Source organism: Bos mutus, chromosome 17 (genome assembly GCF_027580195.1).
Source record: "Bos mutus isolate GX-2022 chromosome 17, NWIPB_WYAK_1.1, whole genome shotgun sequence".
Classification (NCBI taxonomy): Eukaryota; Metazoa; Chordata; class Mammalia; order Artiodactyla; family Bovidae; genus Bos; species Bos mutus.
This window is the reverse complement of record NC_091633.1, coordinates 2,255,873-2,273,553: the sequence shown is the minus strand read 5'-3', so window position 1 is coordinate 2,273,553 and position 17,681 is coordinate 2,255,873. Positions and strand designations below refer to the sequence as shown.

Here is a 17,681-nt window from a genome sequence, read left to right as displayed (position 1 = left end):
TGTAGGAGACGTGGGTTCAGTTCCTGGGTCAGGAAGATCCCTTGGAGAAGGAAAGGGCAACCCCCTCTGGTATTCTTGCCTGGGAAATCCCTGGACAGAGGAGCCTGGCAGGCTACGGTCCTTGGGGTTGCACAGAGTCAGACATGACTGTGTGACTAAGCACACACACACCTTGAAAAGTACAGTAGTACAACAGCTGGCGTGCAGGGGCTGGTACACACGTTGGCGTCTTTGAAAGTTCCCAACTTGAAGGTTCGTATGTAGGGGACTGACTGTCGCTGGTATAGAGAAATGAATTTGGCCAGATGTTTTCCTTGCGGTTTCGGTAGTTGTCCTTTTAGAGAAGGCTCATGGGAAGACATCAAATTTGTGCCAAATCCTGGAGGGATTGAAGGAACGAATTTTAAGTGATAGAGCCACTGTATTGATAATTGCACATTATCAGGAATCTAAATTGCACTGAGAAGAAATCCTTTTCTGTTAAATGGTCCAGATAATTTAGAGGCAGAGTCTCCGACAGTGATGGGAATCAGAGGCACTGGCTTTGTCCTCAGCGCTGCCAAGAACCCGGTGCTGAGCGGCAGGTTTGAAAGAATACCTGAGACCACATGATGTCAAAAACAGATGTGAAGTCACTAAGGGTAGCCTGCTTAGGCTGGCTATTCAGTCCAGTCATGTCTGGACCGGTCTATTCAGGTCTGAAGCCCTTCTGGGGTCACAACTGGGGCTGCGGGCGGCAGAGAGGGCGACAAAGGTGGCTCTTGAGGAGCAGACACATGAGAAGACAAAGCTTAGCCTGGAGAAGATTTGAGGGTAGGCACAACTCCTGTCCCCTGCAAGGAGATCAAGCCAATTAATCCTAAAGGAAACTGACCCTGAATATTCATTGGAAGGACTGATACTGAAGCTGAGGCTCCAATACTTGGCCACCTGATGCAAAGAACTCATTGGAAAAGACCCTGATGCCGGGAAAGATAGAAGGCAAAAGGAGAAGAGGGTGGCAGAGGATGAGATGATTAGATAGCATCACTGACTCAATGGACATGAGTCTGAGCAAACTCTGGGAGATGGTGAAGGACAAGGAAGCCTGGCATCCTTCAGCCCACGGGATTGCTAAGAGTCAGACATGACTTAGCAACTGAACAACAACAACCCCTGTTCAGGGAACTAGATCCCATGTGCCGCAACTAAGAGTTCTCATGCCGAAACTAAAGATTTAGCGTGCCACAACGAAGATCGAGGAGCCTGAGTGTTGACACCTGGCACAGCCAATACATTAAAAAAAAAATTTTTTTTTAAAGAAAAACTGGGAGATAATGACAGCCTGTACAAGGACTATGTGAAAGGTGCTGGGTGCCAGTGCCATTGTGAAGGCAGAGTCAGGTGTAAATGATTCAGTGCAGGTCCTGTGGTGATGGGTGGGAGTTCAGATGAGGCCAAGGTGAACGACTGGAGAACAGTGATGACCATGATAGAAATGAACTGAACCTGGACCAACATCCCCAGAGCTCCCCTGGCCGCCACTCCATCAAACGGTGCAGACTGCCCCAGGAAAGCCTACAACTGCTTAAAGTCCACTGTCTCCTTTTGGGAAGATCTTGGAGAGGACTTCTTAAACTTAAGGTTAATCTAATGCAGTTAATCATTACTGATAATTATGCCCTTAATCATACAACATTAGGCTTAATCATTTATTGAGAAATGATAGATGAAAAAAAAAAGATGATGGATCATGACAGGCAGGCTACACGCAGAAGGGAATTCTGATTAAAGGTGGACTGTTATTCCCACCAAGCTTTGAGGAGGAGGTGGATGTGCTTAAACAGCCAGCTTTCCTCTCAGTTTCTCCTTCCCCTCCTCCTCTTTCCTTTTCTTTTTCTTTTTAGCCTCACAAAGTATTTTAATGTTTGTTTAATGAGGACAAAATGTAATGTGAAGCAATAGAATTTTCACATCATGGAATTCAATTTATGATCAGAGGCAATGGTAATTTACTTCTTTTTTATTAATTACTTAATTTATGATTTTTGTTTTTGGCTGTTGGGTCTTCGTTGTGGCATTTGGGATCTTCTCATTGCGTGTGGGCTCAGGAGTAGTGGCATGTGAGGGCTTTAGTTCTCTGGCCAAGGACAGAACCTGTGTCCCCTGCACTGGAAGGCGGATCCTTAACTGCTGGACCACCAGGGAAGTCCCCGGTAATTAACTTCTTTATGCAGAGTTTACTGGGTCATATCTTTTTAACTAAGGCAAGTAAGCATATGTTGTTCAACACACTTTAAAGTATGGGCAACAAAAGATTAAAGTTCTTAAGCTGCAATAATTAAAGTACACAGTTTCCTTTCTCAGTGAATGATACCCACCACTGAAGTCCTGATTCTAGGCATTATCTTTGATGACCCCTCTCTCCAGTCTCCTACATCTGATCCATCAACAAGGATCATCAACTTTGTTTCTGAAATGTACTCCAATGTCTATGCTTGTCTTTGTCTCAACTGCCACCAGCAGAGACCAAGCCACTGTCCCTTCTCATCTACAAGCAGCAATTGCCTCTTGCACATTTCTGTTTTCTCTTTTGCTCCCAGCACTACACTCTCCACACGCTTGAGGGAAAGCCTTGAAAACAGGTTAGATCCTGTCCCTCCCCTGCTTGAAACCCTCCAGTGGCTTCCCATCACAGAGCAAAATCCACACGCCTACTGCGACCCACTTGGACCTACGTGATGGACCCCTCCCAGCTTTCCAACCTCATCTCACTCCACCCAGCCACTCTGGCCTTCTTTCTGCTTTCCAACCACGATGACCTTCCTACTTGGCCAGAGGGGTGATCTTTGCTGGGATGTTTTCCCTCTGATCTCAGCGTGGTCAACTTCTTTTATCATTTTGATCTCAGTTTAGACACCCCACAGAGGATCACTCTATCACGCTTTTCTATTCTCTTCACAGCACTGATCTCTCTTTTTCTTTTTTGTTTTTTGTCAGTGCTTTTCATAGAGGAATCCCCAGTGTCTAGAATAGAGCTTGACATACTGAATAGGTGCTAATTAACATTTGTGGAATGAATGAATGAAGCCACTTACACCATCATCTTCTCATCATTCTGGAGACCTCCAGACCCTCTCCTCTGACTTGGCATATGACACTAAGCATATCAGCTATAAATCATATATTGAGGGAGAGTTAGGACAGTTCCTTGGAACAATAATCTGCCTTTTGGGAAATATGTGTTTTGTTCCAGACTTAAACCATCTTAGGGATTTTTAGACAAATAGAGCCTCCCTGCATTGCTCAGCAAGATTGGAGATAATTATATTAATACTAGTGTGGTGCTTTTCAAATGTTGCTCTGCCTTCTCTTCCTGGATATAGAAAAACTCTAGAACTTTTTGGAGTTCTCTTGGATCTCAGATGCAGTTGAGTCGATGGTACAGTATCATGATCAGTCAGTGCAAATCCCTCTCTCGTTTCCCCTGATTCTTCCTCCTTCATCTCCTAGTCACAGTCCCATTCTCCTTTCCTCTCCCAGGCTTCCACTCTTGGGTATTTAATACACACCCTTCCAATTTGCCTTCTAGCCTATATTATTAGATATATTATACCTTTGAAAAATGCAGTGTTTTGTACATATATATATGGGGTCTTTGAGATCTTTATAAAAAGTAAAAATACTATATTGAAGGAATTCCCTGGCCACCCAGTGGTGACAACTCCATGCTTTCACTGCTGGGGGCTCAGGTTCGATCTCTGGTGGGGGAACTAAGATCCCACAAGCCTTGCAATAAGACCAAATATATATATATAAATTTAGAGAGATATTGGGTTTCCCTGGTGACTCAGTGGTAAAGAAATTCTCCTGCAGTGCAGGAGACACAGGAGATATGAATTCAATCCCTGGGTTGAGAAGATCCCCTGGAGGAGGAAATGGCAACCCACTCCAGTATTTTTGTCTGGAAAATTTCATGGACAGAGGAGCCTAGTGAGCTACAGTCCATGGGGTCACAAAGAGTCAGACATGACTGAGCAACTGAGCACCTTAGACAGTATTATTACTAGTAGCATTCCTTATAACTTGGGAGCTAATGGGATTACAGAATGTAACAGCTAGGAGTCACTTGGAAATTACTGGCCCTACCCCTTGCCTTCTTTGACAAGTAGCTAGTGATCTGAGGTCCAGAGGCTTCCTTTTAAATGATTTCTTTCAACGAAACTGTCCCCATTTCCTGAGAGCCTGAATTGGTCAAGGTCCCCAGTCAGCAGTGCTGGAGACCACTGAGATGAATGGCGGAGGCCCTGCACCTGCATGCCCAGCCTCTGAGGAGACCCAGAGGAGGCCTGACAGGCTGTGGGGCATACCAGACCTCCTTAACTGTTGAGCATTGGGCTCACAAAGGTCTCACAGAGATCTCATCTGGGGATACATCCCACGGCTCCACCAGTCCTCCCCTTTTTATCTTCACCATTACCCAAGTCCCCACATTCACCTTCTGAACCAGTGGTCCCAGCAGACTCTAGCAGTCAGGTTCCTGGCCGGCTTCTGCTCTTTCTTATCCTTCTCTTGGTTGCCGTGTCTCTTCTATCTTTGGTCTGGCCTTGAGTGTCCTGGTGAAGCACAGAGTCCTCACCTGAACTTTTTGTGTTTCCAGATTGGAGCCTCTCTGTTTGCCAGTAACATTGGAAGCGGCCACTTCGTGGGACTGGCGGGGACTGGAGCAGCTGCAGGAATTGCCACTGGGGGCTTTGAATGGAATGTGAGTAACTCTAGAGACACTGTGTCCTGGTGCTGGAAGCAGCTTCAGTAGTCGGCCAGCTCAGTTTACACTCAGAGACGCTCTAGATGTTAGAGAACCTCCCGGGGCCACATTGCAGTGCAGGGGTGGAGGGGCTCAGTTTCAGGCCCCCAGAGTCCTGCTCCTCTTCCACCATGAGAGATCACTGACGTGATGGCGTTAGTGTTTCTTTCTCCTTTTAAAAGGGTGGGGCAAATTGAGAGTGTAGCACTGACGTATATACATTACCATGTGTAAAATAGATAGCTAGTGGGAAGCTGCTATAAAGCATAGGGAGCTCAGCCTGGTGCTCTGCAATGGCCTTGAGCGATGGGATGTGGTGGGGGAGGTTCAAGAGGGAGAGGATATATGTATACTTATGGCTGATTCATGTTGTTGTACGGCAGAAACCAACACAACATTGTAAAGCAATTATCCTCCAATTAAAACTAAATTAAAAAAAGCCAAGCCCTCTCGTACCCTTTTAACCACTTTAGAGGTTTGGAAATACTTACCACCAGATTTCCAATATTATTATTATTATTTTTAAAAGCTTTGTAAATGGTATCTTACTCCTGTAAACCAGGGAGAAGGCCGAAGGGACTGTGATACCAGTGGGTAGCTGCCCGGGTCCCTGTCCACGGTTGCCCAACTATTGTTCCCATGGGCTCATCAGGCATCACAGGCCTCCGTCAGTCACTGATATCCCTTGGGAAGATGTCCCTAGAGCTCAAAGAGAAAATGCCAGGTGGTTGTTCTGGAGCAGCCTTAGGCCCTGCAGGCAGCAGCGTGGCTAAGTCTCCTCCTGGTCTGACTCCCCCTCCTTTTCGGTTTTAGGCCCTGATTTTGGTGGTTGTGCTGGGCTGGGTGTTTGTCCCCATTTACATTAAGGCGGGGGTAAGTATCTGCTCTGTGATTCGGTAAGATGTATTTTCCTGCTGGCAAGCATTTGTGTGAACTGGTCCTCCTGGAAAGCAGAGGAGACTTTGGGACAAGAGCCTATGACTTGGCTCTTTGCTGGGCTATAAGGTTCCCAACTGCTCTCAGAGGCATTAAATAGATCCACTTGGCCACGACTTGCCCCTCTAGGAAGCGGTCCTAAGCAGTCTCAGTCTATTCAGCACCTAACTTGTCACATTCCCTCACACTGGGTGAATGAATACTTGCAAGGTACTGCCATGCATTGCTCACGATACATAACCGTCTGCCTCTGCCCCCGGAAGGGAAGCAGCACGAGAAAAAGAACCATAGTTTCTTTTCGTTTACAAACATCGGCAGTCCTTGTTTGCTGAGCATGCAGCTGGCGCTTATCTACCAAATAGCGTGTTCAGTCTCTTGACTAAACCTCTGGCATTTTACATGAGACAGCTTTAGAATCATGCATCCAGTGAGATGTAATGAGCATCTACTACCTGATATCCGTGCCTTGGAAGCTGAAAGCAGTAAAGAGGAAGCGCAGGTAGACCATGCGTCTCTCTCCTGGAGGCTCATGGACTGTTGGTGACACACGTCTGATTCCAGGAGACGGCAGGCTCAGGGTTGAGGACACGAGACAGAGTGTGGTTGGAATTTGCAGACAGGAGCTGGGAGAGCAGCTGAGCTGGTCTGCAGCCACGGCCCTTGGCAAGGCTTCTGCGCAGAGCAGGGCGAAGCGTGCACCCGGCCTGGCCATCTCGTTTCAGTGACTGAAAAGGTCCCGCCGTGGTTATGGCATCTTGTTTACAGTAGGTGCTCTGTATAAGACTATCTATTTAGGGGCTTCCCAGTGGCACTGTGGTAAAGAACCCACCTGCGATGCAGGACATGCGGGTTTAATTCCTGGGTCAGGAAGAGCCCTTGGAGGAGGAAATGGCCACCTGCTCCAGTATTCTTGCCTGGAAAATCCCACGGACGGAGGAGCCTTAGGGGGCTATAGTCCATGGGGTCCAAAAATAGTTGGACATGACCGAGCACAGATGCACACCTATCTATTTATCTATCCCTCCCTCCTTCAAGGCAAGGATCTGTCTTCTTGGTTATATGCAGTCATGTGTTCATTAAAACATTGTTTATTGGGCACCTACTATGTCCTGGGATGATACCAAGTTGCCTCTGCAGTGGTCGGGCGTGTGGAATTGAGATGAGCAAGTGGCTGGAGGACAGGGACACCTGGACACCTCTCAGACTTCTCTGACCAGCAGGGTCACACCTCTGACGCCAGAGTGGATGCCCTGCTCTGCTTGCTCTGGGCCTTCTGATCACCTAGGCTGGCAGTGACCGCCCTTCCGTCCGTACAGGTGGTGACGATGCCAGAGTACCTGCGGAAGCGATTTGGAGGCCAGCGGATCCAGGTCTACCTGTCAGTCCTGTCCCTGGTGCTGTACATTTTCACCAAGATCTCGGTGAGTCCCCCGCCCCGGGTGCTGGGCGCTGGCTGGCTCAGAACCTGCCCACTCTTGCTCCTCAGCAGATGCTGGCGCACAAAGGGTAGTGCTGTGTTGCTATTAACTCGGTCCCTTAGGCCTTCTTGCTTCTGAGGGTAAAGTCCTATTTCACACATCAAGGAGTGAACACACAGACCTCCTTACTGTGGGGAAGGTTGAAGACATCAGTGGTTGGAGAAGGTTCAGTGAAAGCTGTTCTTAGTAGAAGATTAAAAGGAAGTAATGGATACCTGAGGGCTGGCCCTGACATAAAGCTGTAAGCCTCTATACCCTGTCAGGGTCAGAATCTGGACCTAGTCTTGTCACTTGGCTTTCACAGTGAACAACATTTTGCCATTCTTGGTTCATCTCTTCCTTTCCACCCTTTTTTCTCCAGTAGAATTTTAAGTCAAATGCCAGACATCATGTCATTTCACTGTAGATTCTTTGGAATGCACCTTTAACTTTTGAAAACACATAACCATTACGCTGTTATCATGCTTAACAAAATTTATAGTAATTTCTTATTTTAGGTAGTTTAACACCTGGTCCATATTCAGATTTTCCTGATTATCTGAAAAATGTCTTGTTTCAGTTAATTTGCTTGAATTAGGGTTCACATGAAATTTACACTTGGCATTTGACTGTTTTCTTTCTCTAGAGGAAATACATATATATGTATATATATATTTGCAGACTACCACAATTATTTTTCTGTTTTATATTATTACCTCTTACATTCTTATGCTTTTTTTTGATTGGGTTGTCTTATTGTTGTTGCATTGAAATTGTTCTTTATATATTCTGAATAACTTACCCTTATCTGATATATGATTTGCAAATATTTTCTCCCATTCTGTGGGTTGTCTTTTCACTTTAGTGTCCTCTGATGCATAAAAGTTTTAAATCTTGATGAAGTCCAATTTATGTTTTTTCTTTTTTCGCTCGTGCTTTTGGTTTCATTTCTAAGAATCCATCGCCAAATCCAAGATCATGAAGGTTGAATGCTATGTTTGTTCCTAAGAGTTTTATAGTCTTAGCTCTTACATTGAGGTATTTGATCCACATCATTTGATCCATGATGTGAAGTAGAGTCCAAGTTCATTCTTTTGCATTCTTTGGACATCGGTTCTCCCAGAACCATTGAAGCAAATGTCCTGACTGAATGGTCTCAGTGGGAACATGGGCTCAGGAATTGGGCCCGTAGGGCTTTGATTGGAGTTGGGACTGACACCCAGCCTCACTGTTCTCTCCCTCCCCAGCTTCCTGACATCAGGGGCTGCTACCCTTGACTGGTGCCTGTGTGATTCCACTCCTTCACTTTTTCCTCCCTTCCTTCAGGGTAGTTTTTAGTTACAAGATGAAAACCCCGGGCATTTCAGTCTTATTTCCTTAGAGACTGGTGTGTATAGACTGGACTGGGAGTTGCTGGGAGGGGTGGAGAAATCAGGCTTCCTGAGGGAGGGGAGGGCAGGGCGAGAGGAGGAAAGGAATGTAAGCAGAAGGGTGCAGAGGTGACCCTGGCACCTGTAGAAGCTGATGGGGACCGCTCCTTGCTCCCTGATTCAGCTTGTGAGGTGGCACCTGTCTAGTGAGCATGTAGAGGGGGGCACCAGCATTCCCTTTCTTGGAAGCCAACCTTCTCCAAGTCCACAGTTCAGGTGGGGGAAAGTCTGCTGGCTGAGCTTCGCCCTTGGAGCAATGTAGCAGCGGTCATATAAATAAGCTCAGGGCTCAGCCTCTCTGTCTGCCTTCCCAGTCGCCTCACCTATAGTTCAGGTTACTGATTAAACCTCCTGGATGTGGGAGCCCACAGGTACCTGAGGGGCAGCCTCCCTCAGCTCAGATCCTGATGGAGTCCATCCTCTCCTCAGCACTTGGCTTCTTCTGAATTTTACTTTTGAATAGTACTTAGTATGGACTATGGGCTTCCTAGGTGGTACTAGTGGTAAAGAGCCTGCCTGCCAATGCAGGAGACGTAAGAGATATAGATTGGGAAGATTCCCTGGAGGAGAATATGGCAACCCACTCCAGTACTCTTTCCTAGAGAATCCCATGGACAGAGGAGCTGAGTGATCTACAGTCCAGAAGGTCACAAAGAGTCAGACGTGACTGAAGAAACTTGCACCCTTTCTGCGTGATTTCTGGGGCTGCTTACTGGAGGCCTTGTCCAATGTCCACCCAATGCCCAGAGCCAGTGATCCCTTGAAAAATGCATATGAAGGATGACCTCTGCCTTTTGTTTTGTGCCAATCTTTTTATTTAGTCTCCAATAGGGCCTTGACTTCTTCCATCTCAAGTCCTCATAAGAGTATGGCATGGGTGGGGATTTTTACTTATTTTCCACTTCATGGAAGAGGAAACTGAGTCTCAGAGAATAGTCATGTGGCTAGTGTAGGCAAAGACAAGACTGGAGTCTGGGTTTCTCTAGTCCCATTGTCTGTATTCTCACAATTCTGTACTGTGCTTGGATGGGATGAAGACATAGGATAACAGAGTGGGATAGATTATCTAGTTCTATGATTGACGCTCCCATTTTTCAGTGGGGAAACTGAGGACCAGAGAAGAGAAGGGGCTTTGTGGGGTTAAACAATAGCAGAGCTAGGTTGAGAAGCAGAGTCTCTGATACTTTTGACAATATGTCCCCTGGGTCTTCTAAGTCCAGGATAAACAGATCAAAATTCAAGACCTTGGGGAAAAGTAAAATAGCCAGTTAAGTGACCTTCCAATATAGCCATGTCTCTGAGAGTGGGATTTGAGAGGACTGTGAAGGGAGAAGTCAGGTCACACTGGGTGCATGAAGGATCTGAAGGTGGGCCATTTAGGCAGTGGGGAGGGACAGGGAGGGCCAGACAGGCTAGGCTTTGTCTGACTTCAGATTCACCATGGGTCACAGAGCATGAAATCCTTAAAAGAATTACATCGATAGTGACTGTACTCACTGGGAACTCACATTAAGGTGCACATGAGTTCAGGGCTTGTGGACAAAAGGAATCGTTAGTTAAAATAAGGTAGTCATTGCACACAAACAGAGATTAATCACTACTGTTGTGTGTGTGGAGGCATGGGTAGCTTATGATGGATAAGAAAAGAAGAGTGGCCTTTTGAGATCCACGTCCAGACAGGGAACAACCAGGGACCTGACAGGAAGGCTTTGGGAGGATGTTGGGGTCCAGTAGGCGTGTAATTGATAGGAGAGAAAAAGTGAAATGCATTTCAGGTGCAGTGTCCCAGACGTGGCCCAGGCCACTGACCACAGGTGGCGTGGAGCCTTGACTCTGGCTGCCATCTTGTGGCCATGTCCTTTTGGACTCTGAGTTTCTGAGACCCAGACTTGATTATTCCTCCATGCACTCCTCTGATGGCACAGTGGTAAAGAATCTGCCTGCCAATATAGGAGACTTGGGTTCAATCCCTGGAGAAGGAAATGGCAACCCATTCCAGTATTCTTGCCCGGAAAACCCCACGCACAGAGGAGCCTGGTGGACTATAGTCCATGGGGTCACAAAGAGTTGGACATGACTGAGTGACTCAGTACAAGCAGGTATTCCTCAGAATTTTATAGGCTCCTTCCCATCCACCCACTCCACCCTAGCACCCTGCCTTATCAAGTTCAGAGAAGCGTTCTGTGCTGTAAAATTTCCTGGCATCATGTCTCTTATTCAAATGTGTAGGATCACTTGAGATAAAGCCTCAGATTTTTTGAATTACTTGTGATGACCAAACATCCCTGTGTATGTTTCCTGGGACTCTTATCACAAATCACAACTGTAATAAACTTCTATAGCAACTTTACTATCTATTTTGTATCTTTGGTTGAAAATAAGAGCTTTGGCTTTTGCTTAAGTTTTGAATGCTTATTACCTTGTGCATTCACTCACAAATAGAGAAATTTGAATAACTGGGTTCTCTATCTCAAACCTCATTGCCAGGCAAAATTTACTGGATACTCTGATACAACTCAGACTAGAATGGGCAGCAAATGCACACATGTAAAACCACAGAATTTCAAAGCATCAAAACTAAGACTAAATAACCTGCCCAAGGCTAATGAGATTAGTTACTCTAAGAGGGTTTCCAACTGGATTTGTATTTTATTGTTCCTTGTGAGTTCCATAGAGCTTGTTCAGTCAAGCTTTCAAAGGCTAAATCCATCTTCCTGTTTTTGTAAATAAAGTTTTATTGGAACACAGTCATGCCCGTTAATTGATGTATCATCTTTGGCTGTTTTCATGCTTCAACAGTAGATGGCTTTGCTCAGGTTGGACAGAAACTGTATGTCCTGCAAAGCTTAAAACATGTATGATGTGAGCCTTTACAGAAGAAGTTTGCTGGCCCCTGGTCTAGAGGACCATAAATGTCTAGTTCACTTCAAGTTGGTTTTGCTTAGCAGCACTGGGAAAAATTTCTGTGTCCCCCACCCCCTCATTTCCTTCCTTCCTTCTTTAGTAAGGGCTAAGAGGGGTTTAGAGAAGGAGCAATTTGGGATGAGCTATGAGATAATTGATCTCACAGGATTAGAGGCAAGTTCTTTTATATCAAAGCTGGTGGTATATTCCACATCCAGTCCTCAAATTTTATGAATCAAAAAGTAGTGAAATGCTTTGAACATACAGTAAAGTACAAAAATAATATAGCTAGTACTACCACCAAGATTCTATAGATCTAAATAGCTTATCATTAAAAAAAAAAAGAAATAAAATAAAATAGATAAAGCTCATCTATAACCTTTGGACCCCATTTCCTTCTTCTTAAAAGGTAAACATTATCTTGAACTTGGTATGTGTTCTTCTAGTCTATTTTAAGAATATTTTTACTATGAAATGTGTATTATTCATATATCCATAGGGAATATATTGTGTTGTTAAATTTCTGTTTCCTCACCTTTGGAACTGTAAGAAAAATATAATGATGGCATTTAAGAAAATCTGGAGGGGAAAAGCACCCATAACCCTATAATTATGACACAGACATTTTCACAGTTTGACTTGGCCTGTAGTGGGTTTTCCTTTAGAGAGCTGCATTCAGAATACACAAGCCATTTTGTGGTCATTCTCCCCCTTCTTAGTATCAGACTATAAACATTTCCCCATATTTCCATCTTCACAATTATTTTTTAGGGGCCATGGAGCAAACAGTTGATATACAGATTTCAGCCAGCCACCTAAAAATCCTCTGGTGGATGAAAGGCTCTCAACAGTGGTCATCTTTGGGTCTAGTGATAGAAGCAAGACTGTATTAACTTTCAATGTATAACTTTCTGTGCTATTGTTTTGAAATCATACAACATAATTATTTTATTTTAAAAAGAAGTAAACACATTTTTTTTTCAATTAAAAAAAGACCTTGCTCTCTGCAGAAAATATTCCAGAAAGGAAGACATTTACCTTTGAATGTTGTGGGAAGTCATTGGATTTGGAGATGGAAAACCTGGATTTTAGCCCTTGAGCAAGTCATTGAGTTTTTCTCTCTCATTTATAAAGTAGAGTCAGTTCACTTGTCCGGTTACCTTGTTTTGAGAATCAGAACAATGTATGTATCTAAAAGTCCTTGGTCAACTGTAAAATCCCCTAGATATGGAGGAAAAACTGTTCTTATGAAGTGGAGAAATGTGTGGGCACCTAAGAGACCCCAAGACATGTCAGAGTGCCTGGGGTTAAGAATAAGCTTAGCTATCACGTCTTTGGTCACACCTGATGACTTTCAGGGTTCCAAGGGCAGAGAGAATTCATTCTTAAAGTTAAGAATGACTCATAGGAGGAAGAACTTTCCAAGGAAGAGTTTTTCCAATTCATGAGGGAGTTTTTCTTGAAATTCTTTATCTTTCCTGTTAACTGGAAACAGTGCATATTATAAGAGCAAGATTTCGATTAGCCCAACAGTTCCCATAAACAAAGTCTCTATAGACTTTGTTTTATAGTGTTATTTTAGGAATTGCATTACTTATTTGTGACTAATGATGGCAAGGCAAATATTAATGAGGGTATCATAGTCTGCTATGGCTTGTTGTCATAAAGCATTACAAATTAACTTCTCTGGAAAATAAAACAAGGGCATTTTAAAGGCAGGAGAAACAGCCTTGTAATCTTTTTATAGCTCACTTATGCTTATTAGCTAATTCACTGAATCTACAGTGTGCACATTTAACAACATTCCAATGAATGGAACTCCTCAAACTGAAATAACTTTAGTGATAGTAGAGAGGCCTCAGAGGGGAGAGACTGACTTTGTGAACACTCATCACAGTTCCACGTGGCCCAGAGTGCAGAGTCTAGCAGGAGTGGCCATTTCACTCGTAGCGAGGCTTTTTGCAGCAGGGGCTCTTTCTTCCTCTTCAGCCTTAGCTGTTCCAGAAGGCAAGGTAGAAGAGGTCTCAGACCTGGGAGGGGAATGCTTTCCTCAGCTGCAGATCTTCTCCAGGTCCAGCCACTGAGAATCACAAGCCCCGGGAGTCAGAACTTCTCACTTTAAAGAGAAGAACACTGAGACAGGGAGAGGTGAAATGTCTTATCCAGGGTCACTCAGACCTATCCTAGCAGCACTGGGGATAAAACCCAGGTCCTCTCACCACCAACCATAAGGGCCGGGGTCTCTTTCTAAATCACCATCTCTCTCCCCATGTCCTGGATCAGCCTCTCTTCCTCTTCCAGGGAGACAGGGACAGTAGGTCCCTTGGGACCAGAGAATCTGCCGGGAGCTAAGGCACTAGGTCCTTAGGAGGCCTGACTTGGGGAGGAGGCCAGGAATTAGTCTGGAAGCTCAGAGCTGGTGTGAGATGAGCTCTCTGCCAACCAAGAGGCAGGGAATAGGAGATTTGGTCGATGGGACCTGAGCCACTGGAGGCCCCGAAGAGCTGTGAGGAGGAGTAGAAGTGACGATAAGAATCAAGAGAAGATGCAAGGACCCCCTTCCCCAGGGCCTGACTGGGTGGCCCCTTACATGCTCTGAAATGTGTTCAGTTTTATTCAATAAAACAGTCCTTGCGCTGCATCTAGGGAAAGCCTAGTTTTTTTGCATCTAGAGATTTGAAAACAAAAGGTTCACCACCATCATCCCTTAATACTGTCCTTCTGGAAGTATTTTGGAGAACACACGAACATTCATTTTGGGTGACTCCAGGGCTCTCTGTTGGTTTAACTGCACCAACCAGCTGGGTAGAAAGTTCTTTATGGGGCTAAAGGAGGCAGGGGGAAAAATAACTGCATCAGGCACTAGTGAATTCAGGAATGAAGAGGGAGTGATTCCCCCTAAACTTACGTGAGATAATCTACATCCACAGTCTCCAGCCTTTTTGGCACCAGGGACTGGTTTTACGGAAGACAATTTTTCCATGGACTCGGGGGCAGGGGATGGTTTCAAGTTGATTCAAGTGCATTACATTTATTGTGCACTTTATTTCTAATCCAATGCCATCATCGATCTGACAGGAGGTACTGGCCCAGAGGTTGGGCACCTCCGATCTAGATAAAGCCATCTATCACCAAGCCTGTCACACAGGAGCTTCTTGGTGATGCTCTGGCTGTGTTTGAATCCAGATGGATCCCATCTAGACAGAGGAGATAAAATTATGGTGGTGTTTACATCTCTCTCCGTTCCAGGGTGAGGGTGTTTTTCCCTCTCACAGACTCCAGCACTCACACTTGTATTTGGGAGTAGATCTAATAAACCTTTTACACTGAGGTGTAAATGAAGGGTAACAGTTCACAGCAGCAGCCCACAAAGTGGGTTGTGAGGCACCTCAAGGTGTTAATAGTTGTTCCTTGGCACACGGAGTTCCACAGTTGAGTGAGTTTGTTAAGGGTCATTTACTACATTTCTCTCCTGGGGATTCACAGTGTACTGAAGGCTCAGAGAAGTTGTGTGGTAAAGAAACGGCCTTAACTTTCTTTAATTCAGCATTTCACAGGCCTCTTTTACAGAATTCTTTTTTTTTTTTTTAATCATGGAATATTTATTATCATCTTGAGTGAATCTTTTTGGGAAATTCAGGAATAGAGCAGGACTGTCTTTCAGGTGTTCATATCCTTTTGTTCTTTCATACATATTCTTATTTTTCTATTATTTCTGTTAGTTTTGTTTATTTTTAATTAATTAATTGTTATTTTTTGGTTGTGCTGGGTGTTCGTTGCTGCGTTTGGGCTTTCCCTAGTTGCAGTGAGCGGGGGCCACTCCTTGCTGCAGCTCGCAGGCTTCTCATTGCGGCGGCTTCTCTCATTGCAGAGCACAGATTCTAGGCACGTGGGCTTCAGTAGCTGCAGCACACAGGCTCAGTAGTCGCTCTGTGGCTTGTGGGGTCCTCTCAGACAGGGATTGAACCAGTGTCCCCTGCATTGGCAGGTGGGGTCTTATCCACCGTACCACCAGGGAAGTCCTCCTTTCGTTTTTCGTTTTTACTTTTATTGTGGTCAGAACACTTAGCTTGCCATCCAACCTCTTGACAGATTCTGAGTGTACAACACATATTGTTGACCCGGTGCGAATTGGGGCAGATCTTTAGAGCTTATTCCGCTTACTTAACTGAGAGATTATGCCTGTTGATTAATAACTCCACCTTCCCCCAGCCCCTAGTAACAGCCATTCCAGCCCCAGATTTTATGAGTTTGACTATTTTAGAAACCTCATATACATGGAATTGTGTGCTGTTTGTCTTTCATATTCTCAACTGGGGATAAGGATATGAACCACTAATTGTGAAATTTCAGCCAAAGGTTAAGGGGTTGTGGGCCAGCGTGGGGCCCCAGAAATCACAGGCTTTAACATGACTTAGGAGTCGGTTTCTGCTAACCTCTCCAAGCCCTCCTACCTGTCCCTGCAGCTGACAGACGTGCCTCAGCTGGTGTCTCTCACCCCAAACCCACCTCTCCTCTCCTTCCAGGCAGACATCTTTTCTGGGGCCATATTCATCAACTTGGCCTTGGGCCTGGATCTCTACCTGGCCATCTTTATCTTATTGGCAATCACCGCCCTTTACACAATCACAGGTGAGTCCCCTCAAATGGCTCAGCCCCAACCCAGCTCAGGGTTAGGCACTTGTGAAGGGTGAAAGGCAGGAGGAGACGTGGGTTCTCCTCCCGAGGAAGAGATCCACCCAGGAGACAGTTTGAGCAAACAGTTGTAGGTGCCCCAGAAAAACCCAGTGTTGGTGGGAACAGGAGAGAGCTTGGCCTAGTCGAGAGAAGCAGAGCGGGAGGGCCAGGTGCAGGGAGAGGCGGGAACAAGGGAGTCAGGAGCGGGAGTGGCGGGGCTGGGCAGGGTGAGCAAGTGGCTGCGTCCTGCGGGAGGAGGGTGCTCAGTGGGAAGTAGTTGAGGGTGGGGGTGTAGGTGGTAAGACCTGATGGCTGCAGTGGGGTCACAGTGTGGGGGTCTTGAAAGTCATTTGACAGAGACCTTGGGTTTGACACAACAGGGGTTGAGGGGCACTATAGGGAGGAAGGGGGGTAGTGACACACACAGATTTTAGAGGAAGACTCAAGATGTGACTGGAGAAGCTGGAGACATTAGTAGCCATTGGGGGCACATTTGCAGAGGTGTTGCTCTACTCTGATTAGGGGCAGGCAGGGTCGGAGATGGAACTTGCTGCCGAGCTGGAGCCCCATAGTGCCGGGGACAAGTGCTCAGATGGTCTGAGAAAACAAAGAGTGGACATGCAAGTCGCCTTTGAAATGTGCTGATTTGCTACTGTCCCCAGCCATCTTGTGAGCTGTCAGCTCTTTACTCTTCCCTGCTCTGTCTGTGGCAGATGCTTCTCCTGGCTTAAACCATCACATCAAACTCTCCATCCTCAAATAGGGAGAACTTTCTTTCCAAGGCCTTCCCAGCCTTTCTGTGAAAAGTGGAGCTACTGGGACATGTGCGTGGCAGACAGCTGTCACAGGACAAAGGAGGGCAGGAGGGAGGACAGAAGGGTGACTGAGGGGTGCAGAAGACGTGCAGAGGGAGAGGAGTGGGAGTGGGGGAGAGGGTGGGGAAAGGAGGTGGCCCGACGGGGTGCCCTCCCAGCTAAGGTCAGACACATCGCATCCTTTGCTCTTAGGGGGCCTGGCGGCTGTGATTTACACAGACACCTTGCAGACGGTGATTATGCTCCTGGGGTCTTTCATCCTGACTGGGTTTGGTAAGTGGGGCAGGGGCAGGCTGAGGAGGTGGGGAGGCAGAGTTAGAGGCCACTGGCCTGGGCAGTGAACTGGGCACACTCTGTGCTCCCTGGGGGAGTGGACTGGCCTGGATTGGCCATCACCGTGGTGTGTGGGGGACACCTCCCCCAGCCCTGGAGGTCTCAGGTTGGGTCTGGCCCGGGCAACATCTGGATTCCTTGCTGCCCTCTCTATACAATCTGGGCTAGTGGGCCCCAGCGTGGGCCTCTGATGTCATGGTCTTCTCTCCACAGAGAAACTGGACCAAAAAAAAAAAAAAAAGATAAGGCTAAATATCTATCAGACTAAATATATTTAAATGTCACATCTTAAATCTTGGATTGTATCATCTACATTTTAAGGTTAAATGTCCTTTCTTTTGTG

At 45.9% G+C, this 17,681-nt stretch overlaps 1 protein-coding gene across 1 annotated transcript in view; it reads left to right on the top strand.

The window, feature by feature from the left end:
- SLC5A1 (solute carrier family 5 member 1) overlaps positions 1 to 17,681 on the top strand; it is a 50,064-nt gene that overhangs the window by 16,956 nt on the left and 15,427 nt on the right. Inside the window, exons 3-7 of the mRNA XM_005908504.2 lie at positions 4,640 to 4,744; positions 5,600 to 5,659; positions 7,039 to 7,143; positions 16,040 to 16,145; positions 17,198 to 17,278. Of these exons, the coding sequence (XP_005908566.1) occupies positions 4,640 to 4,744; positions 5,600 to 5,659; positions 7,039 to 7,143; positions 16,040 to 16,145; positions 17,198 to 17,278 (457 nt within the window). The remainder of the gene's footprint in view (positions 1 to 4,639; positions 4,745 to 5,599; positions 5,660 to 7,038; positions 7,144 to 16,039; positions 16,146 to 17,197; positions 17,279 to 17,681) is intronic.